The following is a 12,860-nucleotide window of genomic DNA, read 5'->3' on the forward strand; positions in this document are numbered from 1 at the left end:
AATCTGAAAATAAGCTCAAATATATGTGCCATCCGTACCGTTTTTTCACTGTTCCAGTTTTCCTGAGGCCCCTGCTAGCTCAGAGGAAGCATGTATACGCTCCTGCGAGTCATTACGTCATACTATTAAGATCAAGGCTACTCAACTGATTTTTTTAAATAAGTGAAACTCAATTCTAGCCGCTGAAACTTCAATTCTAGCAATTATTATTATTTAGAAGTTCAAATATGCACTTCATTCCGTAAATTGCTTCTTATTTGTAAATTTCACCCCGGCCAATTCGTCACTAACAGCTCAAAACTGATTACTGCCTCCTCAGTGCGCGCCTGTTCCAGCATCTAGGTCAAAATCCATGTACCGAAAAAAAACCTAGTTTCGTTTTAAATTTTTAGAAAATAAATACTGGCGTAGTACGTGTCTGTTATCTTAACAGACAGGAATATCTGGTATAATAATAATAATATTACAGGTATATTTGAAGGTAAGTTGGAATATTTACGTAATATCCGTCTAAACACTGACTTTGTTAAAGGTCTCATTAAGAGTACAAAGAAGCATTCCCAAACGAAAAAAATAATTAACAAAACACTAGCAAAACATCAACAAAACATATTTTAATATTTTTTAAGAATGTTTTGTTACTACAGCATTTAACAAAACACCAATACTGTACTTCCAGGACTTTAGGTGTTTAGTATTTTGTTAATGTTTTCTTATATCAGTAATGTTTTATTGATGTTTTATTACACTTTGGAGAATGAAAACCATGTTTTCTTAGTGTTTCATTACACTTGAATTTGTACATGCTATATTTTGTTGGTATCTCATTTGATTTATAGAAACAGGAGCTATTGTCTTGGGAAGTTGGACTTAATTAGTAAAATTTTGGAATGGAAAATAGCATGAAAAATAACTTAGAAAGCTTTTGTGATGGAAACTATGACCAATAACTACAATTAAGTTAATTAGATAGTTAACAAAACAAATGAGATTAAAACATTTATTGTAATGCAACTTGTATATTATGTATTCACCTTGCAGAAAAGTTTTGAATTAATTAAAAATTTATTGAAATAATTATCATTACTTTTTCTCCTTAGGAGTAACACCAAAAAGAACATCACTAACAGTAGTTGCATAGATAATATTGCAATTTTTACCACCTGGCTATAATAGTATTAAGGGGTGATAAATTAATCTAGTGCAGTGTACATGTTGATTGTCTCACAACAGGAGATTACCACAGACTGATAAGATCTTGCCTGCTTTATATTTAGAAACTCTACCAAGAGGTCAGCCAATGAAAATAAAGTCAGTGGACTACTTATGGGGGCTGTGCATGTACCACAAAAAGTAATCCTTAACTTTTTTTATCAGAGTAATCTTTAAAATTTATGAGTATCTAAATGGAATAAAATCTTAATCTAGTACAGATATAATTTCAACATCCTAGATGTATCCTTCATTAGCTGACTGTAAATGACACATTTGCCCAAGAATATCAAAATGGAAGTTCTTTGAGAGCAGGATGGAGTTATTTCACTACAAAGAAGTTTATTTATATAGCTCTTTGTTTACTATGTGCAGTTTATATTAAACATGGAAAAGAATACAAATGGTGAGTCAATATAATTTATTCATTTTCCAACAGTAATCTAGATTACCTGTAACTAGTAAATCATGGATTCAAACTGGAAGCAGGTTGTTTACTTTTCGTTTGGGTAGCTTTCACAAATGACTTTTGCTTCACATATATTTTTGTTCATATGCTTTTGTTTTGCAACTATTAAGCAGCTGTATTTTCTAGTTTATCATGCTTTTAATTTACTAAAAGGAAAAGTGGATATTTCTAAATGAAATTATTCAACGGAGACAAAAAAAATTTAAACCAGTAGAGTTATCTCCCCAATTACAGGGTAAACAATGCTACCAGTCTGCTTACCATGGCACTGTTTACTTCAGTCTGTAAATTCAGCGAATAATATTTTGCTTTAAAATCAGTGTTTTTAACCTGTTTTTTACTTATTAATTAGTGTATTGGTGTTGCACACATTTATGTTAAGGCAAATGAAAATTATTTTCAACAAAAAGAATTGTTTATGGGTTATTTACTTGTTGTTATAGATGATTTTATTGTTTATTTTATAAGATTGGGGTAATTACTTTAAAACATAACATATGAATAACTTCTCCAAAATACTCAATTTTTTTGGCCCCATTTTTCATCACAATGTATACAGTTTAAAATTTAGGTCATTGACATACCCAATAATAAACCAGATTTTTTTTATGAACATTTTAAGTTTTAAACTATTTGAGGTATAGCACTACATGTGTATATTAAGTATGTCACACATGAATGAATTGGGACCTAATCAACGTATTGTGTTCAAAGAAGACTTAATGAATCCAGCAGTTCAAAAACATGTAAGTATACTGACATTATATATTACTATATATTCATGTACACACTACCCTAGTTTTATGTTTGATTGAATGTGGGCAATTGAAAAATTTTCCCCGAACATAACTTAACGGATCAATTTTAAAACTTATTTCCAGCAAAACTCTTGGCAGGTTTTATAATTATCTCCCATATATCAAGTCCAAATAAATATATATAATAATTAAAAATACCAAATTAAGTAATCACATGACAGTCAACATAACTTGAGGGGTAAGTGCAGGTAACTGGCAGAAATTAAAGTAAGTTACTATTTATACAATATGGTAATGGTAATAGCAATGCATAAGTCCAACCTATTAATCACTACCCCAAAACATTGAATATCTGTCTGCCATCTTTGGAACCTTATTCTATACCAACATTTGACAATGTTTGAAATCAAATAAAAAAAATACAGTTCCTTGAAAATAAAACAAGTAATGTTATAATTATTACTTGCTTAAATCTGCAGTGTTGCCTGTAGCATAAAGATGCACTACTTTGAATACCAAAAAATACCATGTATGATATTAATATAAACAAAGGAAAAAATAATGAAGAAACTGCTTTTATGGTTTAATATCTCTTGGTTTATTATATCTACAGGTTTTGCAGTGAGACGAATGGTGGCAAATGATGGCTTTGTGGTGGTTAGTGAAAAACTGTGGCATTTTACACTGATGGTGGCTAACATTTACAGAAAATTTCTCAACCAATAGAGACATTCAGTTGAAAGTAATAGCATATCTTACACTGACTATACACCAGAAGATTGTTGAAAAAAAAGGCAAAAAGTGGAAAATATTGATATACTTTAATGACTTTGGAACTGAGTAGAAAATGGTGACATTTTAGCACCATATTGTGTATATACTTTTTCTGGCATCCGCGCATATCACATGTTTTGTTGGTATTTTGTTAGCAGTGTTTTGTTAGTGTTTTCTTTAACACATATAATGAAACACTAACAAAACATAAAGTATTCTGTTAGTGTTTTGTATAAACCTGTAACATATAATTTGCATATCATGTTTTGTTGGTATTTCGTTAGCAGTGTTTTGTTAGTGTTATGTTACCTCATTTGCATGTCATTTGCTATACTAATAAAACATCATCAAAACACAGTATAGTATTGGTGTTTTGTTTAAGTGTTTTGTTTCCCCCTTTTTTTCGTTTGGGATTATGTCCAAAAGCACTCGCTCTAAATATGATAAACTGTAATATTATTATTCTTTTTTTAGATTCCGCTTGGGCTTCTGACACAGATTAGCGATATAATAGTATACCGTAACAAAAATAATGTATTTAAAGAACGAAAGATTTAATTTGGGTTGTTAGAATTAGTAAGTAGCATTTAATACAAACACCACAAGCATTGTTGACCGCACTATACTGTTTGACAGTTGAAAGCTATATGTGTGCTTTTGTTAATCTATGCCCATCTTTCACTGTAGATATTAACTTCAAATGTAGAAAATCCTCATTGCGCGCATTTAAATAATTGTGCATGAAGAGGTCATGTAATTAAATACCATGCAGTAAGAGTCATTTATTCAGTTTTTAGTGGTAGTACACGTATATTTGATGAATTGCTATATCAGTTTTAACGTATCTTCAAATATATAAAATTTGGATGTAGTATGCTTTAAAACACGTTTACTATATATCAAATAATATATCTTTGGCATACGTCATTGTATGTCGTACATTAAACTCTCCTTGTTAGTCTTATTATAATATATTATAGTTGATTCTATGATAGGGGAGTAAATAATTCAGTTAACTACCGGTGTCAAATTCCGTACGATATGTTTGCATAAAGAGATTAATCATTTTTGAGGTGATCTTTTTACCTGTGTCAAACTTACTCAGCACATACTGGTGTGATTATGACTATGATACATTTGTTTGCGTTAGATAACACAGAGTTTCTAAAGCGATCCATGTTATAGTCTATCATTCACATTTGACAATGGTTAATGTTTTAAATGATCCAACATTACTTACTTCAGAAGTAATCAATATATACCGAAGGACCAATTGAACCTTCCATATTACCTTTTTTTCTCTTTTTTTCTTTAATACAAATTTTCGACCATTTTTGTATGGCATTGCAGGGGTAACGCTATTTCAATGCACATGTATGGTCGCATAAAATCAAACTGAAGGCAGATGCCAACATTTTTCATCATTTACATCCGCCAAGCTTATTAAAGAAAGATGGGAACGTGTTGTTAACAGCTGAAGTTTTTGTTCAGAAAAGGGAATATTGTTTATAATCGTGTCTACCTTCACTTTCAGCGGGTAAGATTCCTTTTTGAAAACTAAAATAAATCCCTTATATAGACTGACTGATTCCAAAGATAAGATGACTGATTCAGAAAATGGCATCGATTTTTTTCATTTCACACATATTATTATCCAAACTATAACTGTAGAATGATACTCATTTCGGAAACACTGATAGTTAACTGAAATAAGTACAGAAAACAACATTCTTGCATAAAAACTACCCTTTTCACTGGATCCCAAGTATTAAAGGGAGAAAAGTCGTGTGCAAACAAGGCAATTCACATGCTGTTTATACATGATTTTTATTTTTAAAATGCTTTCCCAGGGACGTACATGTATTTCTCCGCAGATTGACATCTGGTGTCTGCGTCTTGTTTCTTCCATAATAACCTCTGTTTGTAGCATAAAAGATGGAATCTAAACCATGGAATGTTTTGTTGTATCAGTTACCACCGCAAATTCACTGCCCCCAACAATGTTCGTACTCGCTTCTTCCCTTGTTTACTCCCCTTTTAGAACTCGGCGTCGTTCCAGTTTTTGTAGATAACTGTGAATGTTTAAGAATCGCGTGTAACTTGTGCGATTGTTTGTTTTTAGGAATCATATTTATGATTTTGGTAAGTATCAGTCAGTATGATTTTATCTAATTTCTAGAAGAATTCATATAAACAGCTTGAAAGCTTGACACTACGTTCGTACTCATCCGTACTCCAACTGTGTGCGTACTCAATATAACTCGAATGTAAAGTTATTATTCTTGAAATTGTGCTCCAGTTCACCAAATTGTGAAGTTATATGAACAATTATTGGTAAATTCATGTTTGTAACAACGAGAGATAAAAATTCGTTTAAAAACTTTCAGGATGTGCTTTTGATAGTGTTGTTTATTTCTGGGCCCTGGATACGGATATTTAAAACATGTTTACCGTTTCCAATAACAACAGAATAGTAATTAAAATATGTACCGGAATCGTCAAGTCATCACATATGAAAACAATACATTAAGTCGTCTTGTAATGTTTTTTTATGCAAGAATAGCGACAATACACGTTTGTTTTGTGTCACAAACAATCCCGCGGGCTTCTGCAGACGTTAATACACAAAAGAAACGTGTATTATCCCTACAAACTAAAGCTTTTAAAATGACCCACGAGTCAAGGCTAAAAATGTCCATTTTGGTTATTTCATGACATTTTATTGTTGTAGATCTGCTAGCAGCAATGACTGGAAGGTTGACAGAGAAAGACATGGATCAACTAGAAAAGTGGATAAATACAGGCCCTAAAAGTTTTACACTCCTTTACGCTATCTCTCGGGATGGATGCAGTCCAGAGTCTTTCCATAGAAAGTGTGACAATCAAGGGCCAACTGTAACTGTTATACATAATCAGCAAGGGTCAATATTCGGCGGGTACACGCGTGTTAGCTGGCAAAATGTTGATCAATATTTTCAAGATAACACCGCCTTCCTTTTCCAGCTGCAGTTCAATGACAAAACAAGTTACAGAAAATTTCCAGTTGTTGATGCAAGTTGTGCGACATTCAGTTATACAACTGGACCAACATTCGGTGACGGTCCTGACCTTCGTACGTTCACCAGTGTTGTCTATAACTCCGGCGGCAATTTTGCTCTCAATGGATGTATGAATGTTGGATGTAGTTACGATGTACAGGAGATACACTCGGATCAGATAAACAACGGCAACATGAATGCCACTGAACTTGAAGTATATAAAGTAACCGGTATTTATTGCGTACATTATATCTTGTTTTCTTTTTTTTGCATTTAACATCGACCAGAATACTTTTTATAGTAGTTTCGTTGAGAAATGTTTCTTATCTCTTTCTGGTTTTAGCTTAAGGATCTTATCCCGGCCCGTCTCGACGGGACGGTATTACGATGAGTTTTGTTTAAAAACAACGAAAGTCAATATATGTATACGGGTTATAAAGACAGACGTCTATTATGTTTTAAAAGGATATTTAGCATTAGTCAATCTGATCCAGGCACTTTCAGGAACTCAAATTAGCTGAATGAATTTTACGAAATTCAATATGCTTTTGTAAGAGAACAATGTGTTTGCCATGTTCAAAATACAACATCATCGTACATTTTACACATTAATTACTAGTCATCGACCTCGTAAAATTATGACTGATTAACAAAAAGAATCGAACGGGTATACTACTAATACAATGATCACATTTCTAAAGATCTTCCAGATCATAAAGTTTTAATGTAGAGCTACCAAATAAAATAGGCCTATAGAGATTAAGCTTACTTGAAAAAAAAAACTAATTTCACTTTCTAGATGATCAAAGAGAGAAAAAGAATATCCCTAAACCATGGAGAAACACTTCAGACTGGAATAGAAAGGTTAGAATAAAGGTCTTTCATTCTCAATGCTCAATATTGTTATTTATCCTGTCACTTGCAGTATTTTCGACCCGATATCAGGGTGCCGTATATCTTTCTTGATATACCGTCAGTTGATCATGTGACCAGTGATATACGGTCAGTTGATCATGTGACCTTATGATCGATATTGTTGTCATAAGAAATTTTGCAACGAAACCATCATCATTGTGTTGGAAATGTCCGAACTAAGAAAATGAGTGGTCAAATAATGAGTTTTTATTCAAAAACGAAGAAGTTATTGCGATTTTGCCGGTAATCACGTCATTATATAAGTGACGTCATTACGAATATGACGTCATTAAAGCGGTTGTCACACACTGATTTTTGTAAAATAAATTGCCAAATATCGGAAAATGAAGTAATGACAAGATAAATAGAATAATAGGTTAGTGCCTAAGATGGAGAAAGTTTATCTGGCTCGGCTCCGGACGTTATCAGGTTCGCCTTCGGCTCACCCGATAACCTCCTCCACCTCGCCAGATAAACTTTCTCATCTACGGCACTAACCTATTATTCTCTATTTATCTAATTAAAAAATTGTAGTAATAGAATCTACTTAAATTGTTTCTTTTTTTCTTTGAAAAAAAAAGAATGGAAATAATAGTATTCATATTTATTTGCCCAGTTATATCAGTGTTTAGTTAATAAAATTGAAGTATTAATACTGTATACTTTGACAAAACACTAGTTCCTCGAGGAGCTGAAAAGCGACATTGCAACATTTAAACCCAATGCAGACCCGGAAGTCACAGCTACCCGGATTCTGATGATCGGTCCAGTTGGAGCAGGGAAGTCGAGCTTCTACAACACAATTGACACAGTTTTCCGTGGCCGGATTACACAGCTTGCTTGCAGCGGTAGTGCAGAAAAAAGTCTTACAACAAACGTAATTACTTTCTGTATTTCTACTGAAAAGATAATTCATGGCTCACACTTTGGTACACTTTTTACAAAGTATGATATGCATGGTTACATGTTCAGTACTGACAAAGAGGAATTGTACATAGATACATGCAATACATTAGCTTAGAGCCTCTGGTGGTCGAATACAAAAAATAAATAAATAATAAAAAACACACACACACACACACACGCGCGCGCGCACAAGACAAACATCAATAACTAGACTGTACTTAATGAAATTGAAATTGAAAACTGATGATTACGTATTTGTTGAGCATTCACAACTAAAACAACGTCCTATTTACAAAAAGAATACAATTGTCATATTTCCAGGAAAAATTGTTTCTAAGCTGATATCGTTGGCAGTCTTCTGCTCTAACAGATTGTTTATATTGTCAGTATACAACTTACACACTCAACGATCATCACGGTACACCGCTGCACTTCCGTTTATGTGGCACACGTGGTATGGAAGAACAAGCAGACCTCAATGACACAGAATGCAATTATTTGCTGAGTGGAAACGTCCCTAATCATTACAAGGTTTAGTTCTTTTTAATAAATGAGTTAAAGCGAAACATAGGTAAATCTGTTGAAGAAAAAGTAAATATTTTTCAGTCACAGTAGAAACAATATTCACACATTTGACTGACAGGTTCATTTAAAATAGTTGATTTGTGTGTGCGCAATTTTCATGTTTCTGCTAACCTGGCCTACATATGTCATATGGGCAGACCACCCCTGAAAATGCTTAGAATGTAATATATCGATTTTCTTTTTTGATGTTACTCTTAAATCATGGATCTATTACTTAAAAATACCTTAGTGATCCTTTAAGATCATGTTTAGTTTTTACATACGAGCTACGTATTTCATTAGAGTTAAAAGTATAAATAAGTTAATCAGTAAAGCCATAATAATATGAAATCGATTTATGGTGTATCTTATTGAAGGTTTGAAGTTTGTCTTAATAAATTACATAATATTATGTTTTTCCTGTGTTTCTATATATACATACGGTCTTATTGTAATGATATTTCATGATAATGTAAATAATTGTTATATTCAGTTTGATCCAAACTATCAAATATCTTCAAGAACTAGAGGTTTTATTCATCGACCGACCGCCAATGATAGGGTCCACTGCGTGGTTTTTGTATTAGATGCAACGACGATGGATGTACTGTCTACAGACCTCCTAGAGAACATGAAAGTGTTCCAAAGACTAGCAAAGGCCAAGGGTAGATATATTTGTGTTTGTGGTGCATATTTTTAAACTTTTAAATTTCTACAAATGAGCCTCAAACACAAACAAATGTTAAGAATATTTCTGATTTTGTATATATGGCGTCCGATTTATTCTCTTAATTTCCGTTGCGGAGCTTATTTCGATTTGTACTGGATTGTATTTCAACAAAGTCAGTGGAAAACTACCTTTACGGTAGTTTGTTTATTTTTTTACCATTTCTTTAACTTAACATTAATCCGGGTCGATCTTAATTTATCAACAAATACTTTTATTTCTACAGAAATACCACAGACCATTGTTCTTGCAAAAGTGGATAGGCTATGTAAGGACGTCAAGAAAGACATTTCTTTTGTCCACACGAGTCAGATCGTCGAACAGCACGTAGACAAGGCATCTAATCTCCTTGGCCTTCCACGTGCTAATGTATTTCCCTTGAAGAACTACGAGAATGAAGTGCAACTTGATGACAACATTAGCATTCTTGCTTTGTTATCTCTGAGACAAATGCTATACTTTTCTGAAGACTACACAAGTATCCGCCTTGAAAAGCAAAGGGCAGAAGCAGAACTAGCAAGATGGAAGCTGCCAGAATGTAGAATTATATAGGCTGATAGCAAATGGAAAAATAAATTCATAAGTACTGTTGTATACGTACTGGTCATTAACTTATATGTGACACTTCTCCAGTTACATTTAGGTTCGAAAAATACTTTCAAATCAAGCATTCTCTTCGACTAGTATGATGTTTTCCATCAAGACTATTTGATATTTCAAATATCTCTTAAGTAATATATCAATCATGAAGATACTTTGAAAATTTGTGACATTTTAAGACATCTTGGTACTGGAAGGTACTGAGCCACATATTGCATGAGTTATATTGTGGTGTTCTCACAGTCTGTAGTATTATTACCCCAAACCACGTTTACCATGTACTTAATTGATTGTTATAGGCCGGTTATGTTACTAGACAAAATGTCTGAACCTGAAACTAATTCTAACATGAAGTTTTATTGCTGATTTATAATCTTTAGTTAAGTATACAATACAGGAAAAAGTTCTTATAAGAAATCCAAGTCAAACTCTGAAAATTAGGTTATTTAAGGGCAGCGTCCTTTAGTTTTTAATTTCACAAAGAATTGCAAATTTATCTACAATAAAATCAATTAAACAAAATATTAGTATCATTTCTTCATTCACATGCATGCATTGCATAATAAAACAGTTCTAAAAGCATAAAAAAATGTCGTGACTGTTTATGAATTTCGGGCAATTTTTGATATGATCAAGTACCCCACCCATCTGTAGTAACATTGAGAATCCCCTATGAATGTTTGTTTCTTGTTTCTTACTTTGAGATACATCATGTTTGGTGTTTATACCTTTTTATAGCTCCAATGCCGACGAGTCTGTTCTAGGAATATATATGTATAAACTTGGTTTGAAATTCTGTTCTGAATTTTGACACCCACCGCTTTATGACAAAGATGGTAAAATACTTATATAAAGGTAGGCTACCAGTAAAGGCTGTCTGTTTTTACTGATATTCAAAGAACACATTTATGTTGTAGTTTACCAGTAGAATAACAATACAACCACAGTGACAGCCACAATAGGTATTGCATGTAGACGTTACTTCAGAATTCCAGATGCAATATCTCAAAAATGTGCTTTGGTATTTTGAGGACTTTTTTCTATGTTTCATTTCCTTACATACTACTTATTCTACACCAAAAGGTTTATGTCGGAATTAGTTCAACCCCAAAAGTTAAAATGACCAGCCTTTTAGTTAACCGGAAAATACTTAAAATGTAAAATGTCATGAGGCTGCTTCAAATACAAGAACAGACAGTCAGGCTAACCCAACAGAAGGGTCTTTTAAATAACTTATGAAATTATCTGGAATTATCAAGTCTGAAAATGATACTGAGATGTTTTTATTTTAATTTTTGCTGGTCTGTTCGAGAAAAAGTAACTTAAATTTTATATGTCACCACTATTTTTTCGAAGGCATTTAGACCGTGGCCATAGAATGGACCAGTATTGATCAAAAGAGAAATAAAACAGGACTGATGTCAGGAATGACATAACTGATATGGTACATAGATGTTATGATGTCATTAGATGTACTTGCGTTCATGCACACCGTTAAACGTTAGATTTAAACAAGTATTTTGATATTGTTGACTGGAAGGGGCTTGTTACGGATCGTTGATTTTAATATTATTGTTAAATAGTTTAATGAATTGACATTTTTTACACTATGTGAATCGTCTATTTACATATTCTCGACTAAATTGTAAGTTTATGTGTCAAAAATATTGATAAATTCATAAAATGTTAGGGATCTAGTTGGAAAAGTCCCAAAGTGTGTGTTTCACTTCTCCTATGACTTATTGTCGTGCATGGACCCGTAGATATGAAATGTTATGACGTTTTGGGTCACGGTCAATTTACTGCAACTGTATAATAAACTTTTGTATGTTTAAAGAAGTGGTAGCTCACCACGTTTTTTTACAACATTCCTCATGAGCAATACTATCAAAATGATCGTATTTTGATTTCTGATAAATAGTTTGATTTTGACGTTTGAGAGTCCAATTTATAGACTCGTCATCATCATGGTTTGCTAAATATTTTTAGATTAGAACCACTATTACTTTATAAGTATTCAAATTGACGTAGTGGTTGCGTGTTGGCCTGACATTCATTATTTGATCAAGTTTTAGGGTTTAACAGGAAGTAGTATTCAATATGAAAATGTATGTAATGCTTTACTGACTTTATGCTCTTTAAGATGTAGCAATATTCATATAGATATACATCTGACAACTGAATGATAAATATCGTGTGTTTATTTTCGTTCTGAAAGCAAAATAATGACAAAAATATCTTAGCAAGGATTACATATGCGTACTGAAAATACCCCAAGAGCTTTTTATAATTCAAAAGATTATTTATATCAGTGCAACTCGCATAAGATGATAATCATGTAAGTAAAGGTATAAGCTACACAGAAAAGTAAGAATCGCATACACACACTGGTGTCCTAATTATAATTGTAACTTAAATAGAACCTAGGAATAATAATAATCATTAATGCATTAGCATGCCATTTAAGTTCTTTAAAGATGTCAATGGATAAGACAATAAATGATTACAATTCGTTAAAGTATGATGAATTTTACCATAAGAATATCGAACATACAATAAGAATAACGACATATACAATAACAATGGTAAGACTTAGAATATGAATGACACGACATTGAATAACAATATCAAAGATACAATAACAATAACGAAACATAGAATAACAATAATGAGTTTTACCATAAGAATATCGAACATACCATAAGAATAACGACATATACAATAATAATAGCAAATTTTAGAATATGAATGACACGACATTGAATAACAATAACAAACATACAATAATAGTAACATACATATATAATTTAGCAACGTTTGACATGCCATAATCGGTCGCATTTCCTTCTATATTACACGTATCAATGGATGGATGTTAGAAACGTTCTGCTGCTAGC

General features: G+C 32.5%; 1 protein-coding gene across 2 annotated transcripts; it reads left to right on the forward strand.

Moving 5' to 3' along the window:
* The first annotated feature begins 314 nt into the window (after positions 1-314).
* LOC123525201 (interferon-induced protein 44-like) lies at positions 315-10,748 on the forward strand. 2 transcript variants are annotated; one of them, XM_053521113.1, is made up of 8 exons: positions 315-481; positions 4,564-4,750; positions 5,945-6,481; positions 7,051-7,115; positions 7,846-8,043; positions 8,460-8,603; positions 9,130-9,301; positions 9,590-10,748. In XM_053521113.1, the coding sequence occupies exons 3-8, from the start codon at positions 5,959-5,961 to the stop codon at positions 9,913-9,915; spliced, it is 1,428 nt and encodes a 475-aa protein (XP_053377088.1). In that variant the 5' UTR covers positions 315-481; positions 4,564-4,750; positions 5,945-5,958; the 3' UTR covers positions 9,916-10,748. The 2 variants fall into 2 exon arrangements, with proteins under 2 accessions (XP_053377088.1, XP_045159993.2); XM_045304058.2 differs by lacking the exon at positions 4,564-4,750 and having other exon boundaries at positions 316-481.
* Positions 10,749-12,860: the final 2,112 nt, after the last annotated feature.

The sequence above is a fragment of the Mercenaria mercenaria genome, chromosome 1 (assembly GCF_021730395.1).
Source record: "Mercenaria mercenaria strain notata chromosome 1, MADL_Memer_1, whole genome shotgun sequence".
NCBI lineage: Eukaryota > Metazoa > Mollusca > Bivalvia > Venerida > Veneridae > Mercenaria > Mercenaria mercenaria.

Excerpts from the sequence above, each read along its gene's own strand:
- LOC123525201 (XM_053521113.1), top strand. The coding sequence starts at position 5,959 with ATGACTGGAAGGTTGACAGAGAAAGACATGGATCAACTAGAAAAGTGG. Across the intron at positions 8,044-8,459 it reads AAAAAAGTCTTACAACAAAC|TATACAACTTACACACTCAA; the intron begins GTAATTACTTTC and ends TTATATTGTCAG. Across the intron at positions 9,302-9,589 it reads AAGACTAGCAAAGGCCAAGG|AAATACCACAGACCATTGTT; the intron begins GTAGATATATTT and ends TTATTTCTACAG.